General features: G+C 48.7%; 1 protein-coding gene across 1 annotated transcript; it reads left to right on the top strand.

Annotated features, from left to right (window-relative positions):
- Positions 1-2527: 2527 nt before the first annotated feature.
- Positions 2528-21318, top strand: CBLIF (cobalamin binding intrinsic factor). The gene is made up of 9 exons (XM_004016507.5): positions 2528-2656; positions 3555-3731; positions 4582-4695; positions 5123-5263; positions 7116-7297; positions 12699-12876; positions 14384-14585; positions 16723-16841; positions 21080-21318. Exons 1-9 carry the CDS (start codon positions 2578-2580, stop codon positions 21139-21141), a joined length of 1254 nt encoding a protein of 417 aa, XP_004016556.2. The 5' UTR covers positions 2528-2577; the 3' UTR covers positions 21142-21318.
- The last annotated feature ends 19 nt before the right edge of the window (positions 21319-21337 follow it).

Here is a 21337-nt window from a genome sequence, read left to right as displayed (position 1 = left end):
TTATCACCTATGCTATGTATTTGCTCATTAATTCACTCATTCAAAAAATGTGCATTTGATAATGCTGTTCATAGCAACATGGAGAGACCTAGATGTGATCACACTAAGTCAAAGACAAGCAGCGCATGAGATCACTTGTATGTGGACTCTAAAATGCGATACAAATAGGCTTATTTGCAAGACATGACCAGATTCGGGGACTTAGGAAACAGCTACTATTACCACAGGGGGCTGAGCGGTGGGGAGGGACAGCTCAGGAGCCTGGGGTTAGCAGATGCACGTGCTACGGATAAAGCAGATGAAGACTGTTGCACAGCCCAGGGGACTGTGTCCAATGTCCTGTAACAAAGCGCACCGGGAAAGAATATGAACAGGAGCCTACACGTGTATAACTGGATCGCTCCGCTGTGCGCCAGGAACTCACACGATGTCGTACATCAGCTATATTTCAATAGAAAGACAAAATTTAAAACTTGTAAAGGATCCCTTTGATTCTGACTAGGTAGCCTCTCACCTAGTACCTGGGACAAGCAGTGGACAGAATGGAGGAAGCCCCTGGCGCTACGGAGCCGGCACTCCCGTGGGGAAGGAGGCAGACAGTGACCGAATCACGCACAGTGTGACCAGGGGCAGGGCCTGTGGCAGACGGGGCAGCGGGCGGCGGGCGAGGCCGTCTCTCGCGCAGGGGCCTGGGGCTGAGGGCAGACCTTTGGCAGGGAACTCCGCTCAGAGCTCCGTGGCGGCCTGTGGAAGGAGACCCCAGGGTGGGAGGTACACACACACGTGGCTGATTCGCTTTGCAGTACAGCAGGAATGAGGGCCTTGTACGGCGACTCTACTCCAGTTGAAAGTTTACCATTGAAAGGATGAAACGTGGAACGGAAAACAAGTAAAAGCTGGCCTTCGGGCTTCCCTGGTGGCCAGTGGTATAGAATCCACCTGCCAGCGCAGGGGGCAGGGGTTCAATTCCTGATCCGGGAAGATCCCACGTGTCACAGAGCAACTGAGCCCGCGTGCCCTGGGCCCGCCCTCCACAGCAAGAGAGGCCGCCACACGGAGAGGCCCGCACACCACCAGCAGCGAGTACCCCCACTCAATACAGCAGGAGAAAAGCCCGCACGGCAACCAAGATCCAGCACCACAAAAGTGAAAAAATAAATAAAATTAAAACCAAAAACAACTGACCTCGGAGCAGAGCGATGAAAGAAGCGAGGGACCGTCGTGCCAGTATTTGGAGTGAAGATGCCCCGGGCAGAGGGGACAGCAAGAGCTAAGGGGGCCGACGGACGCAGACGCGAGGAGCAAGAGGTGCTGCAGAAGCGGCAAGGGCAAGGGGGGCGGTAGATGGAGGTGAGGTCCAGAAGGAAGCCAGAGGGCAGATCTCACAGGGCCAGAGGTTGTTTGAAGGCCTTTGAATCTTATTTTAAGTTGGGAGTCACTGGAGAATGGCCTCCTAAAAGAAGCTACTTAAAAATAGGTCGTTAGAAAAGAAAAAACATAGCTCCCTCCTTCATAATCTCATTATTTTCAGTTCTCCATGATGGGGAGGCTTACTTTGCTTTATTATACAGCCACAATCCTAAAAAAATTAATATATACATATTGCTTGATATAGTTCATTGATTCCACGTTTTCCAATTACTTACTTTAAAAAACAACATCTGAAATCCTTGGGTGTTTGAAACTGCTTTCTTCCCTAGGTAGGAAAAAGAAATTAAAAAGTAAAAAAATTCTGGGGAACTGCGGTCCGTTGTTTGCCCATGGGCTGGAACCCAAGTCGTGATGGCTTAGTTCACTGCATAAAGCCAGCCCTCACGTGGCCCATGCCGCCTGAGAGCCTCAGAGCACTTCTCGTGAAACAAGTGCCTCCGACTGGAAGTGAGGCGTTGCTGTTCATCACCAAATCGTGTCCAACTCTTTGCAACCCCACGGACTGCAGCACGCCAGGCCTCCTGGTTCCTCACCACGTCCCAGAGTTTGCCCAAGTTTCCCGGTCGTGGATTACTGCCTCCTTGTGACGAAGGGGCTTGCATAACTCAATGAAGCCACGCTGTGCAGGGCCACTCAAGACGGATGGGTGACAGAGGAGAGTTCTGACTAAATGTGGTGCGCTGGAAGAGGCGATGTCTGACCACTCCAGTATTCTTGCCGTGAACCCCACGAACTGTAGGTGAGGTAGGGCCTTAGGGATCACCCCAGCTTCAATGAAATGGTTGCTGAAAAATAGCCAAGAGGTTTCTGGGTAAGAAAGGCTTAGGAGAAAGTCCCCTTAAGACTCGCACACTAGCCAGCCTCCCGGGACTTTAGGAAAGGACACTTGGCCTTCATCGCAGACGAAGTCCCAAGCATCTCCTCTGACTGTGCTGCCGAGACATGACCTTCAGATGCCTTGGAGGCTCTGGAGTAGGCAAGCCTGCATGAGCAAACAGAAATCAGGATAAGCGCTTAGGAGTGGCTGGGCTGGGGAGCAGGCAGGCTGCTTTACAAAGAGCCGCATATATAAGGGGAGCAGGGAAACACGACACCTGCACACAGCGGACCCGGACCAGGAGACAGGACGCGCCAGGAGGCAGAAGCATGGCCCGGGTTGCCCTCCAGCTCCTGACCCTTCTCTGGGCTGCGACGAGGACCAGCACCCAGACCCGAAGCTCATGCTGTGAGTAGGGCGTGGTTTCCAAGGAGGTCGGGAAGCGGTTACCCTGGCAGAAAGCCCAGACCCTGGCATCTAGTGACGAGAGAGCCTGAAAGTAGCAGTCGTGACAGGGGTTCCCTGCAGGGTGTGAGTCTGTACGCTTCATCTCTCCCGACTTAGTGGTATGAGTTCTTTGACAGGCAAGTCTCTGCATTTCACACTAAGAGATTGAAACGCTGTTGCAGGAATGATGGCTGATGATTTGGGGGGAGACCCTCGGTGACTGTCCTGCCTGTGAGCCACTGGTGGTGAGAAGGCTGGGTGCCCGCTGAGGCTAGGTCGTAGCCCAGGTCCTTCTTATATCTCATGGCAAAGTGAGAAAAGGATGGATGCAAGGGAATCGGTGATTTCTGGGAACATGCTGGAAACAGCGTGAAACGTCTGTGAGCCACAGCGTTTGGTGCTGGAAGTAAAAAATCACTTTCTTAAAGACCTTAGTTCTTTGGAAAGATGTAGGGACTAACTGGGGTTCCCCGGGGGCTCAGATGGTAAAGAATCCGCCTGCAGTGCAAGAAACCCAGGTTCGATCCCTGGGTGGGGAAGATCCCCTGGAGGAGGGCATGGCAGCCCACTCCAGTCTTCTCGCCTGGAGAATCCCATGGACAGGGGAGCCTGGCGGGCTACAGGCCATGGGGTCACAAGAGTCGGACACGACTGCGTGACTCAGCATGCGTGCAGGGACTAACTGGCCTCAAAAGGAAACCTCGGCGTTTTCTCCATTTCTCTTTAATAATCACCCCCAATGGGGGCATCCCCGAGGATACCAAAGCTAAAAGACACTTTCTCCTAAGAGATGCAGAAAACATTTCTGAGAAGAGAGAGTGAGGATGAGGGGTTTAGTAAATGGCTTTGCCCTTCGCAGCTGTTCCCTCAGCAGAGCAGCCCTGGGTCGATGGCATCCAAGCTCTCATGGAGAACTCGGTGATCAACTCCACCTTCCCGAATCCCAGCATCCTGATCGCCATGAACCTGGCAGGAGCCTGCAACGTGGAGGCCCAGAGGCTCCTGACTTTCGACCTCATGGCCAGTGACACAGCCGGTAAGAAACCAGAGCCCCTTGGCGGCTCCCTGAACCTCCACTCCCAGACCCCCTCCCCAAGCCCCTCCACCCAGTGCTACCTGTGACGGTGCCTAAGTCACCCAAACACCTTTCCCTGCATCCCCGGAAGGACGGAAACTCCGGTGGGTGCATTCATACGGGAGGGCAGCAAAGCAGAAAGAGCTCAGATTAAACGTAAATGAGCAGGCTTGCAGGTCTGACTCCTCCACCTACTAACTCTGTGATCCTGAAGGGCTCACAGATTCCCACCAACCTCACCCCCGTGGTTCACAAAATGCAGGTCATTCGAGTAACAGTCACACTAATAGCAGGGTTTCCTTGACGGTCCAGTGGTTAAGGCCCCACGCTTCCAATGCAAGATGACGCAAGTTCAATCCCTGGCTGGGTCATTCCATATGGCATGACCAAAAAGAATAAATACTTTAAACACAAACAGCGATAATAACAAAAGCACTAAAATCTCTGTTCTGCCTGCCTCACAGGAGTTGCCTGGAGGTCCAAGTTAGAGAAACTTGAGTAGAGTTAAAAGCGTCTTGTAACTAGACATGTTTCCATATGAACTTGCAGGGGTATTCTTGCTGCTTTTCTAAACAGATACCAGGAAATTCGAATGAGGTGGTTAAACCACATAGAGGTCACCAGGTTACACCTTCCTACAGTGTCTTCCCACACTTCTTTCCTTAAGAAAGGTCAGAAAACTATCTGATCACATCATTTTTAAAAAAATCAAAAAGATACGGAAAGAAGCAGAGAGCTCAGCCTGACCGCTGGAGCACTCCCCTCTGAGAAGGCCTTTGCTTAACGGTGCTGTCTGTTTCCTCCTCCACAGGCCTGACCGCTGGTCAGCTAGCCCTCACCATCATGGCCCTCACCTCCTCCTGCCGAGACCCTGGGGACAAAGTATCAACCCTCCGGACCCAGATGGAGAGCTGGACACCTTCCAGTAAGACCCCATCAGAAGGCAGTGGGGAAGAGGCAAATGGCCCTTCCCGAGAATTTTAAGTCTGTGAAGAGAAGGAGGGGAGGGTGGACATGGAGGGAAGAGACCCAGTGTGCCTCCACTCAGGCCACTCTGATAATCCCCATGTGAGATCTCCACTTCGGTCCAACGAATTGGAAAAGACTGCCCTCCCAGGAGGACCTGACTGCATGCCTTCCCCTGAAGACAGCAGCCTCCCTTTGATTCTATTCCCCTGCCAGATGCCATTCTTGTTCTGAGACACAGGAAGTTATCTCTTCCCAACACAGTATCTTTCTTTTTGGACAGGATTTCTAGCCATGTCCTTTTCAAAGGTCTGGCTTTTCCTTTTTCACAAATGCCTTCCTTACGGTGAACTTTAGTCTTACGCAGGCTCCTGTCCTCTCTCAAGGCCTCGATTCCTACGCTTCCACCTTCTATGGGCCCAGTCTGGCCATCCTGGCGCTGTGCCAGAACAACCCAGAGACAACCTTACCCATAGCAGCCCGCTTCGCCAAGACCCTGCTGGCCAGCTCCGCTCCCTTTGATGTGGGTAAGTCACTGGTTTCAGACACTTCCCTGAGCTTGGAACACCAAGGTCACTGAGGGGTAGAGCTGGGGGAACCGTGGCGGGGGCTGCTTTCCATGGAGGAGGAGGGGAGGGCCGGGACGATGTCAGCAGGTGAGAGATGCTGGGCAGACACTTGGTGGGCGTGCAAGGGATAAATAAAGCATAAGGTACACACGAAAGAGAGAAGGGAAACAGAAAACCAGGACAAACCTCGACGTGTCTGGCAGTTCCAGAATCTCCACTGGAACCAATAAGCATGTCGTCCAAGTCAAGAGTCGTCCCAACAGCAGTCAAATGATTAAACCAACATCTAGACTCAGCCCCACCCTGAGCCTCCTCTTTAATCCCTACTGAACTCTGGGAGTTGGTGATGGACAGGGAGGCCTGGCGTGCTGTGGTGCAAAGAGTCGGACACGACTGAGCAACTGAACTGAACTGATGCGTCCACGCTCTGTTCTTCTCAGGGCTTCTCCTTGCAATGTCCAAACATTCTCTTGACATTAAACAGCTCCTCTCTGAACCTTATAGCCTTGACGCTCTCCTTCAAGGATGCACTGGAACCTTCTTCCTGCATCCTGTGAGGCTGCCTGTGAATGGACACTCTCTCCTCCACCCCATCACACATAATGACCCCTTCTCGGCACAATGCCCTCTGTGAGGTCCCTCATTTGTGGTCACCTTTTCTCCTCTGCCACTGTCTAAGCAACAGCATCAGCTCACGTTTTCACCCCTTACATATGCAGCTTCAATGACCTCTCTCATTTCAGTCCCTACTAGACCAACACTCAGGTCGATATTTGCTCAGGTATCTTCCCTGTGGGTCAAACACAGACTGGCCTCTGTTTCTCATCAGGGACCTTCTCGTGGCTGGGGCGTCTCTGCCAGTTCAGGAACTGGGACTTCTCGGCCAACACTGCCGTCCTCAGCGAGATGACACAACTTTGGGGTGGAGACTAGAGTGGGGAGGAAAAGATTAGTGAGGGAAAATGCCATCTGGCGAGTCTCTGGTCTGTTCTGGTCTCACTGTGCCAGAGTCTGTCCATTTAGCTCACACATAATAAGAAGGAAAGGGCCGAGGACCCCTGCACCAGGTACCCCGGAGGAGGCAGGCCCCACCCGCCCCCTCATCTGAGAGCTCCCGGCAGGGTAAGGAGAGAGGGCAGAGAGGACAAAGCAGGTACAAACAGCGGATGCTGGAGGAGTTCAGAAAAGAGACGGCGCCTGTTGGGTGCGATGACAGAGGAGGCTTCGCTGAGAAGTGACGACGGCTGGAACTTCACCAAGCACCGGCTTTTTGACAGATAAACGCTGGGACATGCGAGGCGGGGTTGAAAGTGCTGCCAGTGGGCTGTCCTTTGAGGCGTGAGCCGTGGCGTCCTGCGGCGCCGCTCAGGCCCTTGCTCCTTACCAGCTAGGCCGCCCTGGGCGGTTCCCCGACCGCTCTGAGTCTCCATACCCTCACCCCTGAAATGGACGCAGTCAGAGGGCCTGTCTCACAGGCTGTCCTGCAGGGTCAGGGAGGTTACTGAACACAGCAAAGTGAAAAACCGAAGTTAGCCCCACCGTCGTGTCCGACTCTCTGCGATTCCATGGACTGCTGCCCGCCCCTCTCCTCTGTCCGTGGAATTCTCCAGCAAGAGTGCCAGAGGTTGCCGTTTCCTTCTCCAGGGGATCTTCCTGACCGGGGACTCAAGCCCTGGTCTCCTGCGCTGCAGGCAGATTCTTTACCACCTGAGCCCCTAGGAAAGCCCCCACTGAACGCAGCAGTCCAACAGTAAAATGTTGGTTGTTCAAACTGTGGAGGGGGTGGCTTACCCTCTGCTGTGATTCACAGACGCAGGAGCGGCGGCGACCTTGGCTCTGACCTGTATGTACAACAGGATCCCCATAGGTGCAGAGGATGGGTACCGTGCCTTGTTCGCTCAGTTGCTAAAGAAGATCGTGGAGGATATCAGCACGAGGATCCGAGACAGTGGCATCATCGGGGACATCTACAGCACTGGCCTTGCCATGCAGGTAAACGCGTCCTGCAGGAGAGGCAGCTTCAGTCCCTGGTCAGGAAAATAGGCCCCGCACGCCGTACAGCTTGCCCCGCCCCCAGAAAAATGCAGGTAAGCCTTAACTCCCCTCTACTTCACCGGTAAAGTAGAAAAACAAATATACATGAACCCTCTTTGTTTCCTTGGGGAAAAATAGTAACTCCAAGAAATGTATTCATTTACTATTAACAATGATCAGTTTGTTCATAAAAATTCCCAGGTGGCCCTAGTGGGAAAGAACCCACCTGCCGGTGCAGGAAACATAGGAGCCGCAGGTTCGATCCCTGGCTCGGGAAGGTCCCCTGGAGAAGGACATGGCCCCCACTCCAGTGTTCTTGCCTGGAGAGTCCCATGGGCAGAGGAGCCTGGAGGGCTGCAGTGCATGGGGTTGCTAGAGTCAGACACACAGGACTGAGCAACTTCACTTTCACTTTTCACTTTCATGCGTTGGAGAAGGACATGGCTGCCCACTCCAGTGTTCTTGCCTGGAGAATCCCAGGGACGGGGGAGCCTGGCAGGCTCCAGTCCATGGGGTCGAAAAGTGTCTCGGACACAATTGAAGTGACTTCGAATGAGGGTTTGGTGTGTTTTTAAAAATAAGGTTATTCGAGTAAGTCCTCAAGTAACATTGACTCTTCTGATTCCATCTTGCCTTGTATCGTGATCCCCCAAAAATGTGGGGTCATATTCAAAAGGATTAATGAAAATAAGCCAAAGCTGCCTAAACATCTAATCTTTGTCAAGCTGTTTTACTCTCTTGATGTCAATTCAGCCTCACAAAGATCCCTACTACATGGCAACGCCAGATGCGTCTGGCCATCCAGTTCACAGTCTGTGCAGTGTTCCCCTGTATTTGTATAGCTCCAAATACAACCACACACACACACACACACACACATACACACACACACGGACTGCAGCCTGCCAGGCTCCTCTGTCCATGGGATTCTCCAGGCAAGAATACCGGAATGGGTAGCCATTTCCTTCTCCAGGGGATCTTCCCAACCCAGGAATCAAACCTGGTTCTCCCACATTGCAGGCGGATTCTTTACCTTCTGAGCCCTATAGGAGTAAGAGAAAAACTGCACCATGACCTTGCCAACATGGAACGCCCGAGAACCAGAGAATCATAATATTATGCTTAGTGAAGTTGAACAGGCAGAAAAAGACAAACGCTGTATGCCGTCACTTACCTGTAGAATCTAAAAGGTAACACAGTGAACGTATACGCAGAACAGAAACACGCTCGCAGATACAGAGAGCAAACTTGTGGTCACCAAAAGCGAGAGAGAAGCGGGAGGACGAACTAGGGGCGTGGGGTTAGCAGACGCAAACTACTAGGCATAAAACAGACAAACAACAAGGCCGTGCTGCGTTCACAGGGCTTTATAGCCATCATCTGGTAATAACCTATCACGGAGTATAATCTGCAAAAACACCGAAGCACTATCCTATATGCCTGAAACTAAAATTATACTATACAACCCATGGGATTTTCCAGGCAAGAATGCTAGAGTGGGTAGCCTTTCCCCTCCCCAGGGCATCTTCCCAACCCAGGGATCGAACCCAGGTCTCCCACATTGCAGGCAGATTCTTTACCAGCTGAGCCATCTGGAAAGCCCATAAATCAACTATACATCACTAAAAAATAAAGAAACAGAATCACGGTGTTATGATGCCAGCCCTAAATCTAATTTAGCTCTGGATTAGTGCAGGAGGATGGACAGAATGGCTTGGTGCTCTGCATATTAAGTTAGCAATGCAGTGTACAGCATGGTGGCTATAGCTAACAGTACTATATTATATATTTAAAAGTTACTACGAGAGTAGCTCTTAAGTTTTCATCACAGCATAAAAACTGTGAAACCATGTGTGGCAATGGATGGCTAGACTATACTGCAATCGTCCGACAGTGCATACAAACATAAGATGAACCGTACACCTGAAAGGAGCACAATGTTCCATGTCAATTACATCTCAATTTTTTAATATTTTAAAAATTAAGATAAAAATCAGCAAAGGGCATAAATAGACTAGAAGTTGTTTCATGTTACACAGAAGAGTGGATAAAAATCCCCCGTGTGCCACGGAACCAACTAATGAAAATAAAATCAGTTTCTACATCATGTTGCGGTCAGTGGAATTTTGCCAGAGAACAAAACACTGTTTTACTGGCTGAATCACACAAGAGTATTCCCAGGGCTCTGGTCTAGAAAGCTTTGTAGTGAAACAAAGGAAGTTTGGAAGAAGAAATCTATGGTGTTTTGTTCATGACCCATTTAAGATAACCTTGCTCTCCTTGGTGCCAGAGAGACAGGTGTTTGCTTTTGCTAATTTGGTTTGTCAATTCTGCAAGGTACACTGTGATAAGTTGTACCTGAGAATTAAAGTTGTCCTTGGGAAAAGGCAGGGCCTCATTCATATCCAAATATCAAAGGTCAGGTGGCTTTCTTGCCTCTGCCTAACCCCATCATGCGTTTCTTACCCAGGCAATCTGAAGTCTGAAACCACCAGGTGTCAGCTATATAAACTTGTTCTAACCTGAAATATTCTGGCGCCGAAAGCCAAGTGTTTCTGCTGCCGTTCAGTCTCTCACTCATGTCGACCCCCACGGACTGCAGCACGCAGGCTTCCCTGTCCCTCACCAACTCCCGGAGCTTGCTCAAACTCATGTCCACTGAGTCGGTGATGCCATCCAACCATCTCATCCTCTGTTGCCCTCTTCTTCTCCTGCGTTCAGTCCTTCCCAGCATCAGGGTCTTTTTCAAAGAGTCAGTTCTGCACATCAGGTGGCCAAAGTATTGGAGCGTCAGCATCAAGGTTTCTAAAGCTCTGACAACTTGAGCTTGAATCCCGGGTTGACCACAATCTTGGGAAAATTACTCTCTTGGGATTTCATTTTCCCCATCATAGCAAAGGTATAAAAGAATCACAGATACAATGTGGATTTTAATAATTGTGGTCTCTCCCAAGGGAATAAGGTGAATTAAGCTTCCTCTGCAGCCTTCAGTCACCTCCGCCTGCTATCATCACCCTTCAAGTGACCTAGATCACTCATGTTGCTTCCCAGGGGCACTCATGGGGCCTTCCCTCTGTTCCTGAATCCTTGATCTTTCTTCCATCAACATGCCAATGCTTTCAAGGTTCCTCTGGCAAGAACTTAACTTGGAGAGGTAAACCTCTCCTGCCAAGCTGTAAACTTCTCCTGCCGAGCTCTTACTGACTTCTAACAATTAACGCATCGATGTTGCTGTCCCATCACTGAGTCGTGTCGGACTCCGCAACCCCTCGGACTGCGGCACCACGCACTGCAGCAGGCTCCTCTGTCCTCCTCTGTCCTCCCGAGATCGTTCAGATTCGTGCCCACCAAGTCAGTGCTGTTATCTCGCCATCTCATCCTCTGCTGCCCCCTTCTCTTTTTGCTCAATGCATCACTCCTTCCTAAAGAGTGGGTGTTCGTGGTGTTTTATCCCAAAGGGATACCCATCGCTTAGCGGGGTCTGGGAGGGGAACGTGGCTAGCAGACAAGATGTGGCGTCTGGGAAGACCTAACTGATGGCCTTTAACCACAGATCCCAGTAAAATGGACTCTGGGAATAGGCACTGTCGCGGTTGTGGACGTCAACAGTGCCTGTCAGAACTGCCTGTGTGCTCACGCTGTTCTCTCCAGCTCACATCCATGTCTGGCTCCCCTCTCGCATTTTTCATGCAAAGCTTCAAGTGAATCAATTGTCAGTAACCCCAGCACATTAACATGCTCTGGTGGCTCCCGTCAGTACAACCCTGAAGCGGGGGAGATGGAAGGACAGCTTCCACATCATACATTACAAAACGCTATTGCAGGGATTTCCTCGACAGGCCTGTGGTTAAAACTCTGGGCTTCCACCACAGGGGGCACCGATCCCATCCCTGGTTGGAGAACTAAGATCCCAGGAGACTTGGCAAAAAAAAAAAAAGTGTTTATTTAAAAAAAAAATGCCTTTGCATAGCATCCCAACTGAACCTCCAATGACCGCTCCAAAGGTAGGGCAGGAGCTCTGATTTCCATTTTACCAATGAGATAGAAAGCTCAGTGGAGTGACTTGCACAGTGTATTCATCGAGAATCATTGTGCAAATAACAGAAACTCCAACAGTTCCTGCTTGAGGAAAAAAAACAAAACTGAGATTTATATTTCACATAAACTAGAGGATCCAGGTGATTTCAGAATTAATCAGAATAAAGGTCTCAAATAAGATATTAGGGATCACTCTATCATGTCTCAGTCCTGATTTTTCTGCTCCTCTCCTGCTTCTTCAAAGTGTCTGAGAAAGATGGTCACCAGCGCCTTCAGTTCAGTTCAGTTCAGGTGCTTGGTCGTGTCCGACTCTTTGTGACCCCATGGACTGCGGCATGCCAAGCCTCCCTGTCCATCACCAATTCCCAGAGCTTGCTCAAACTCATGTCCATTGAGTGTGTGATGCCATCCAACCATCTCATCCTCTGTCGTCCCCTTCTCCTGCCTTCAATCTTTCCCAGCGTCAGGGTCTTTTCCAATGAGTCAGGTCTTTGCATCAGGTGGCCAAAGTATTGGAGTTTCAGCTTCAGCATCAGTCCTTCAAGTGAATATTCAGGACTGATCTCCTTTAGGATGGACTGGTTGGATCTCCTTGTAGTCCAAGGGACTCTCAAGAGTCTTCTCCAACACCACCCCTGCATCCTCCGCTGTGGCCCGGGCTAAGGAATCTCTGGCTGGCGGTCCTGTGTGATCAAATGAGGGGCCAGTACCCGGAAGGGTGTGCAGAGCAGAGAGCAGAAGAGGTCTCCCATGGTGAGACGGCCAGGTTGTCCTAGACGAGAGCTCCCCAGAGGCTTGCTTTGCCAGCTCTCCTCGCCCTTCTTCATCTAAGTACCGTGAGCAAGTACCACCACCCTGATAGCACTCCCTGGATGTAAGTGTTGCCGTTCAGTCCCCAAGTCGTGTCCAGCTCAATGCGACCCCATGGACTACAGCCCACCAGGCTCCTCTGTTCTTGGGGTTCTCCAGGCAAGGACACTGGAATGGGTTGCCATGTCCTCCTCCAGGGGATCTTCCCGACCCAGGAAATGAACCTGGGTCTCCTACCTCTCATGCATAGGCAGGCAGATTTTTTACCGCTGAGCCACCTGGGAAGCCTCAGTCTAAATGTAGCTCAGATGTTTACTGAGGGACTGCTGTGTGACGGACACTGCACTAAGCAGCGGGGACACGGCTATGAACGAGAGAGACGTCGTCTAGAACCTCTGGCTGATCACAAAGATCAGTGATCGAGTCTAACCCTTACAGGACTTATAAAGGCCAGCTCTCAGCTATACCTAACCTGTGTGTGTGTGTGTGTGTCTCCTCCCCCTGGCCCCAGGCTCTCTCCGTGACACCTGAGAGGCCTAACAAGCAGTGGGACTGCCAGCAGACCGTGGATACTGTACTGGACGAGATCAAGGAGGGGAAATTCCAAAACCCCATGTCCATTGCCCAAATCCTCCCTTCACTGAAAGGCAAGACCTACCTAGATGTGCCCCAAGTGTCCTGCAGCCCTGGTAAGGACCCTGAACATCTGTCTCTCCCTATAAAGTGGTGTCTTAGGCCAGGAATGACAGGTGGACCTAACTGGACCAATTGTAAGTGGCATAAGGGCTTATTATACCTGTGACGTCCAGGCAGGCAGAGCCACATCTGACGTCCAGTCCCCCAGAGCTGTAGGTTAGCAGGCAGCCGTGCTGTCCTGCCCTTGGAATTCAGTCCCATGTCCACGTCATTCAGCACATGTTCACTGAGCACCTGCTATAGGCAAGGCATTTTGCGGGACGCTGGTGGAGAGAGCTGGGCCGTGACTTCCTTCATCCATTTGACAAGCACACCAAACATGATGCTGTCTTTACATATCTGCTCTTTACAAAGCCAGGAGGTAAGACGTAGACAAAACTGCAGCATTTGGAAGAGTGAAATAAATATTAAGTAGGGACTTCCTGGCACTCCAGTGGTTATGATTCCATCTTCCAACAAAGGGGCTGGAGCGTCGATCCCCGACTAAGGGACTAAGGCCCCATATGTGTTCAGCCGCTCAGTCATGTCCGACTCTTTGCAACCCTATGGGCTGCAGCATGCCAGGCTTCCCTGCCCTTCACACAAGCAGCCAAAAACCATAAAATGAAAGCAGAATTGTAACAAATTCAGCAAAGACTTTAAACAATGCTCCACATCAAAAAAAAAATCTTTAAAAGAAAGAAGTATTGAGTAGAAATAGAAGCGTCACACGGTGCAAAAGCAACGAAAGTCTGACCAATCACCGAGTTTGCCTGGGAAGCTCAGGAGAAGAACAAAGTTGACTTTATAGTCAAGACTTAGAGATATAAAAATATGCTCACAGCGCACCACAGGGGTGGGGTGAAAACCTGGCACAGAGATATTATATATTTCTTTCTAATCACACGCTGACATAAAATATGATTCTCCTTACATTGCTTGAACTTCCTGGTAGAAGCAGGGATTAGCAAGCTCTTTGTCAGTCTCGGGACAGAGTCTACAGAGACCACAGTTAAGCAATCCAGTTCCAATTGTACAAACACAGCCACACTCACCTAATTCCTTGGGCTGCTTACCAAAGATTTCCCAGCTTGAACAAGGTGGCCATAGAGTCCTTCCTAGGATTCCACACTAGTTACCCAGGGATTTTGTTAAATGGTCTGAAACATCTTACTTTTGTTTCCAGATTCTGCGGGTAAACAAAAAGCCCCAGGTGAACAGGGAGTGCCATGTACGATATGTGACTTAGGGCTCACAACCCTCCCTTCAGCTTAACAACTCTTTTAAGAAAAGAAATGTTCATTATTAAGGGAGCTGTCGGTTCTTCAGCTGTGACCATTTCTCTAGGACGGGAGACAGCTTCCTAGATCACACAAGTTTCTCAGAACATTCCACAAAAGACGCAGAACCATTGCTATTTCTTGAAATGCTTTCTGCGATGCTCTGCCAATAACAGAGATTTTGCACCTAGACTGCGAACTCCATAATCTTTACTGAGTTTGGCCTCTGTGCTCTTCACAGATCAAGAGGTACAACCAACTCAGTCCGACTTTCCCAGCCCTGTTCCCACCTCAGCCTCCAACATCACTGTCGTCTACACCATAAGTAACCAGCTGAGGGGCGTGGAGCTGCTCTTCAACGTGACCATCAGCGTCAGTGTGAAGCAAGGATCTGTGCTGCTTGTCGTCCTAGAGGAAGCGCAGCGCCGAAACCCCAAGTTCAAGTGAGTGCTCCAGCGACGTTCACCGCTCCTTCCAAGTTCAGTCTGAACTCCCATTCTCTCTCTCTCTCCTTGCTCATATTCCTGCTTTGTCCCCTTCTTACAAAGTAGCCGATCTTTATCGAATCGCCCCTCGAGGTGCCTGTGATCTCGTAAGGAGGAAAGGCCCTCATAAAAATTAAATAGATGATGATGGAGTTTTCAAAACAGGAATTCAAAGGAGAGAGAGCACAGAGCGGATTAGAAGGGTCAAGGAAGTCTCGAAGAAGAGGCCTTATACAGCAAGATATGAAAGGATGGTATTCCAAGAAGAGGGGATTTTGTCACCCCCGAGTTAACAAGTGTTGGGTATAAGTTCCTCTAACTCTTAGAGGAGGACGAAGCATTTGAGACAGAACTGAGCAAGAGATTTAGGGTCAATGAATAAACCAGCTTGACTAGGGACAGAATAGGGACTGAACTAAATGAACGGTGCCTGAAGGGATAGACTGAGTGATACCACAGACAGCCGGAAATCCCAGGCTGGGGAAATGGGCTCCACCTTGCGGTGAAGCATTGCAAGCTTTTGAGAAAGAAGGGTGTTGCAAAATGCTAATTGGGTTGGAGAATGAATGACTAGGAGGAAAGCTAGGGCGTGACCACAGAAACGGAGCTGTTCTACAAAGTGAGGAGGGCTGTATCTAGGAGAAACGCACTCCTGCCAAGGAAGACGCCCAGGGCTTGTGAGGGGCTGGACGTGGAGAGCCAAGAGAAAGAAGCTTCAGAACCATCGATGGGACTGTCAGGGAGAAAGAATGTCCTTCAGAGAAAAACAATCCCCTTAGACAAGTCCAGTTGTCTGAGTTTGAAACGGAATCATCGGGAAGCTTTTGGAGGTAAAAAGAAGTCCTAGAAGAAGAAGGCAGGGTAAGCAAAGGAGACTGGGTTCTCATCCGACAGAGGCGATGGCGGAAGTTAAGGACAGTGTCGCAGGTGGCAGATACAATGCTTCCACTAAAACCTGAGACAGAATTATTCCCACTTTACAGATGGAACCACTTAGATCCAACATCGTTAAGTAATGCTCTAAAGATCACAAAACATGTCACTAGCAGAGTTGAGATCTGAAGCCACATTTGACTGATTTCGAAGCCCATGTTCTTTCCACTGCCCAACTGGGGAAAACAATAAAATTAAAAGGAGAACATTAAGCTTTGGGGAATGTTTATAGTTTGCAAAAAAGGAAACAGTAGGGACATATGGAGAAGCTAAGCTGTAAGAGGAGGAAGGGGAAGATGCTAAGTCGTGGGAGGAAAAGATGAGTTACTTTCAGAGGAAAGATGACATAATCCAAATTCTGCAGAGAGACGTCCGGGAGAAAGACTGACAAAGGCCAAGGAACTGATGAATGAGTGACGCGGGAGCGGCCGCGCAGGGTTAGGATAAGTACGTGTGTCTGCAGCTCGCAGGCCAGCTCCAGAACTTCTCCAGCTTCTGTAGAACAGGTCAGGATAAAGATCTCGTTTCTAGAATACCTAATTTGCCAACAATCTTCTGAACATACTTTACTTCCTCCCCAATCTTAGCTTTAATTTTGCCTGAATTTGTAATGTAGTAAATACACATAGGAGAAATTTTGTGGGGGGAAAGAAGAAAACAAAGCATCCATAGTCAACCCAGAATATAATCACTGTTGGTATTTTTTATAATTTTACAGGTATTTTCTCCATGTGTATTATAAATACTTGTGATCCATACATACATGAGATAGATAGATATCTCTCATCCAATGTGTACCCCACATTTTCACTTACTATTATTGCATAAGCATTTTTCCATGTCACTGAAAGTATTGAAAAATATGAATTTTATAACTGCCAAAGAGTCGATCGTGGATATTTATTCCATCACTCACCTAATTTTTTTGCCCATTGTTGGACATTAACATTTTTTAATTTGCTTATTGATGTTTTTGAAAACTCATTTGTATTGTTATTTAATTCCAAGTGAAGTGAATGGTCTGCTCATAAGTCATCTGCACTTTCTCTTTCAGGCATCTTTTTCTGATCTTTGAAGCATTTAGAACGTCTCTGGCCCTTCATCTTTTCTTACTACCTGACTTGGAGCGAGGCATTAATCACGTATGATATTATTCTCACAGGTTTGAAACCACAATGACATCCTGGGGACTTGAGGTCTCTTCAATTAACAATATCGCTGGAAATGTTAATGACAAGACATATTGGCAATTCCTGAGTGGCAGAACACCTTTAATAGAAGGTGAGTGAAGAAGAGGAATGCAGGCACTTTTCCCACTGTTTGAAGCCTAAGTTCTTTCATTTCCATATTTAATTCATTCATTTATTTAGTCAATAAATACTTGTGAGAGTATGTGTATATAAATAGTTGTATATATAACAGCTTTGTATGTACGTATGCACATATATCATGAATATACAGTAATGTTAGATAGACAAATGGATAACAAATGAGTAGTTATTTAAAATAGTTTTTTTTTAAAAAATCAAGAATCCTCGGACGTCTCTGGTGGTCCAGCAGTTAAGACTCCACACTTCCACTACAGGGGGCGAGAGTTTGATCCCTGATTGGTGAACTAAGATCCCATATGCTATGTGGCTCAGAAAAAACAACAACAAATAAAAAAATCAAGAATTCTAACACCACTCTGAGCTAGTGGAAAAAGTATTCAGTGAAGAAAAGTGGATTGACCTAAAGTAGTAAGAGCTAAAGAAAACAAAAGCAGATGTGAGAAAGACGTAAACAAAAAAACAAAAAAAAGACAAGTGTGTGGTCTAAGAAGATGGCCACTTTGGGCTTAAAAGACACGTATGCGGGAAACGAAAGCACAGCACACTCACAGCCAGAGGAGGTCGGTGAGAGGGGTAAAAATAACAGCCATCGACGCCGTGCTGGTATTTCAGTTCCTGTTCACATCAACCCTGTAGGTATTAGTGACTCTCCTTTCAAGCAGAAAAAAACTGTCTCCGAAAGAAAAAGAGACTCCCCCCAGGCACACACGTAGTAAGTGATGGAGCAGGAATCACGTCCACAGCTTCCCTCGGGGTCCATTGTTCACCTTCTTTCACACTAGTGTTTTAAAAATTGCCAAAATGAAGAATGCTTGCTTGGAGAAATTGCAAAGGAAACACAGACTCAGCAAAAACCTTAACCATCTCCAAAGTGTTTGCACAAACGCTAAAATACTCTCTGCCTTAAAGAGCACTAGTCTACTTTGTCTAAGGATGATGTGAAGTTAACCCGACGTTCACAGAGATGTGACCATCCCTTCACACAGCTGTCAAGTCAGTAGAGTCACAGCAGAGTCAGACTGAAGCTTTGTCGAGATGCTTCATTGTCCAAGACAACAGCAAGAGAGATGTCTTCCCTAGCACCTGTCACGACTTTAACAAAATCTGGCCTGTCAGAATTTGTGGAATTGCAGCCAAGCATATAAGAAAGATCTTAGAGTCACGTAACCTTGTAAGCGTCTTTTAATTTCATGGCTGCAGTCACCATCTGCAGTGATTTTGGAGCCCCCCAAAATAAAGTCTAACACTGTTTCCACTATTTCCCCATCTATTTCCCATGAAGTGATGGGACTGGATGCCATGATCTTCGTTTTCTGAATGTTGAGCTTTAAGCCAACTTTTTCACTCTCCTCTTTCACTTTCATCAAGAGGCTTCTAGTTCCTCTTCACTTTCTCCCATAAGGGTGGTGTCATCTCCATATCTGAGGTTATTGATATTTCTCCCGGCAATCTTGATTCCAGCTTGTGTTTCTTCCAGCCCAGCGTTTCTCATTATGTACTCTGCATAGAAGTTAAATAAGCAGGGTGACAATATACAGCCTTGACGTACTCCTTTTCCTATTTGGAACCAGTCTGTTGTTCCATGTCCAGTTCTAACTGTTGCTTCCTGACCTGCATACAGATTTCTCAAAAGGGAGGTCAGGTGGTCTGGTATTCCCATCTCTTTCAGAATTTTCCACAGTTTATGGTGATCCACACAGTCAAAGGCTTTGGCATAGTCAATAAAGCAGAAATAGATGTTTTTCTGGAACTCTTTTGCTTTTTCCATGATCCAGCGGATGTTGGCAATGTGATCTCTGGTTCCTCTGCCTTTTCTAAAACCAGCGTGACCATCAGGAAGTTCACAGTTCATGTATTTCTGAAGCCTGGCTTGGAGAATTTTGAGCATTACTTTACTAGCATGTGAGATGAGTGCAATTGTTTGGTAGTTTGAGCATTCTTTGGCATTGCCTTTCTTTGGGATTGGAATGAAAACTGACCTTTTCCAGTCCTGTGGCCACTGCTGAGTTTTCCACATTTGCTGGCATATAGAGTGCAGCACTTTCACAGAATCATCTTTCAGGATTTGAAACAGCTCAACTGGAATTCCATCACGTCCACTAGCTTTGTTTTTAGTGATGCTTTCTAAGGCCCACTTGACTTCACATTCCAGGATGTCTGGCTCTAGATTAGTGATCACATCATCATGATTATCTGGGTTGTGAAGATCTTTTTTGTACAGTTCTTCTGTGTATTCTTGCCACCTCTTCTTACTATCTTCTGCTTCTGTTAGGTCCGTACCATTTCTGTCCTTTATTGAGCCCATCTTTGCATGAAATGTTCCCTTGGTATCTCTAATTTTCACTCCTTGGAAGAAAACTTATGACCAACCTAGATAGCATATTCAAAAGCAGAGACATTACTTTGCCGACTAAAGTCCATCTAGTCAAGGCTATGGTTTTTCCAGTGGTCATGTATGGATGTGAGAGCTGAACTGTGAAGAAGGCTGAGTGCCGAAGAATTGATGCTTTTGAAGTGTGGTGTTGGAGAAGACTCTTGAGAGGCCCTTGGACTGCAAGGACATCCAACCAGTCCATTCTGAAGGAGATTAGCCCTGGGATTTCTTTGGAAGGAATGATGCTAAGGCTGAAACTCCAGTACTTTGGCCACCTCATGCGAAGAGTTGACTCATTGGAAAAGACTCTGATGCTGGGAGGGATTGGGGGCAGGAGGAGAAGGGGACGACCGAGGATGAGATGGCTGGATGGCATCATGGACTCGATGGATGTGAGTCTGAGAGAACTCCGGGAGTTGGTTATGGACAGGGAGGCCTGGCGTGCTGCGATTCATGGGGTCGAAAAGAGTCAGACATGACTGAGTGACTGAACTGAACTGAACTGAACTGAACTGAAGCGTTGGTTTGAAACCCCTTCTCTCTCTCGTTTTTAGCCATGTAGCCCAGCTTGTGGGATTTTAGTTCCCCGACCAGGGATTAATCCTGGGCCCTGGCAGAGCACTGAGTCCTAACCACGGGGCCACCAGGCAATTCCTAAAGCCCCTTTTCTTATTTTCCAGCTGCACTAGGCAGATAATGACTGTTCTCTGAGCCATAGTGCCCACAGCTATCAACTGGAAATAGCACTGCCCTGTAGGTTATTGTGAGGATTAGAGAGGAGTAAGGTCACTGCGTTTTGCGTCCTATTTGCTCAAAAATGCGTATCACTGTTGCCATTATTTCTCTCACAGTTTCCATCTCTTTAATTGCCCTGGAAACTTACGTCAGGCTTATTCTCCTGTCTGCTAGTTACTTTTCTTCTCTGGGGGTAAAAATGTCCTCTGAGATCCAAAACGATTTGGGCCTGGAATTGTCAAGCTTTCTGACGCCTGGTTACTTCAAACTTAGTCGTCAATTATGTCATAATCTGTGTTCCAGAAGACAAAATTCTCAACCAGCTGCCCTTCTTTAAGTCCTCCAAAATGTATGCGTTCCCAAGGCGAATGCTCTAAATTTGGCTTACCTACACCATGTTAATAGTAACAACTTTCCTGCACATTTATTATGTTAAATATTGTATTAGACATTGGCAGTCATTGTTTCTAACCCTGGAAATAATTCTTCAGCATAAATACTAACAGTCCAATTGTATATAGGAGAGCAGGAGGCTGGCACAATCTAAGGCTTGGGCAAAGATTTGCTCCACACCACCGCTGAGAGCCTGAGAAAAAAGGCCTCAAAATCCCAACTCCATGCTTCCTTCACACTAGCCACCTCGGTGGCGATCTTGCGGCCCTGCCGCTGCCGCTGCTGAGTCGCTCAGTGGCGTCCGACTCCTCGCGACCCCATGCACTGCAGCCGAGCAGGCTCCTCCGTCCCTGGGGTTTTCCAGGCAGGAGTACGGGGGCGGGGTCTTGTTCCCCTACCGCTGCGCAATTAACGCGCTGCCCAGGGGGCGCCGGGGGTTAGGAACCTCCTGCCAAGGCGGGAGGCCCGGGAGACGCAGCTGCCGCCGCGGGGGGGACGGTCCCCTGGAGAAGGAAATGGCAACCGACTCCAGAGCTCCCGCCTGGAGAATCCACGGACAGAGGAGCCCGGCGCGCTGCAGCCCGCGGCGTCGCCAAGAGTCGGACGCGACTGAGCGGCCCACCCGCAACCAGGGCGCCGGGCGCGGGCGCGGGCGCCGCGGTCACTTCCCGCTGTTCTGTTTCCAGGAGTCGCCGACTACGTGCCCGTCAACCAGGAGCACATCACAGCCAACTTCACGCGGTACTAAGAGGCGGCGGACTGAGCTGCTTGCAAACGTCCCCCGAAGGATGGCTGGAATTGTCTTTTCACATCGTTTGAAATCTGTGCCCCCCGCAAAGTGGGTATTTTCGACGCTACCGTATTACGGGTTAAAAATATGGAAACCGCAATGCAAAATAAATGAAGCAAATGGCTGGAGTCTCAACGTCTGTGACCCATGAAAG

Source organism: Ovis aries, chromosome 15 (assembly GCF_016772045.2).
Source record: "Ovis aries strain OAR_USU_Benz2616 breed Rambouillet chromosome 15, ARS-UI_Ramb_v3.0, whole genome shotgun sequence".
Classification (NCBI taxonomy): domain Eukaryota; kingdom Metazoa; phylum Chordata; class Mammalia; order Artiodactyla; family Bovidae; genus Ovis; species Ovis aries.
Note: the sequence above shows the minus strand (reverse complement) of the source record. Positions and strands in the feature narration are given on the sequence as shown.

Excerpts from the sequence above, each read along its gene's own strand:
- CBLIF (XM_004016507.5), top strand. The coding sequence starts at position 2,578 with ATGGCCCGGGTTGCCCTCCAGCTCCTGACCCTTCTCTGGGCTGCGACG. Across the intron at positions 2,657-3,554 it reads CCAGACCCGAAGCTCATGCT|CTGTTCCCTCAGCAGAGCAG; the intron begins GTGAGTAGGGCG and ends TGCCCTTCGCAG. Across the intron at positions 4,696-5,122 it reads GGAGAGCTGGACACCTTCCA|GCCTCGATTCCTACGCTTCC; the intron begins GTAAGACCCCAT and ends TCCTCTCTCAAG.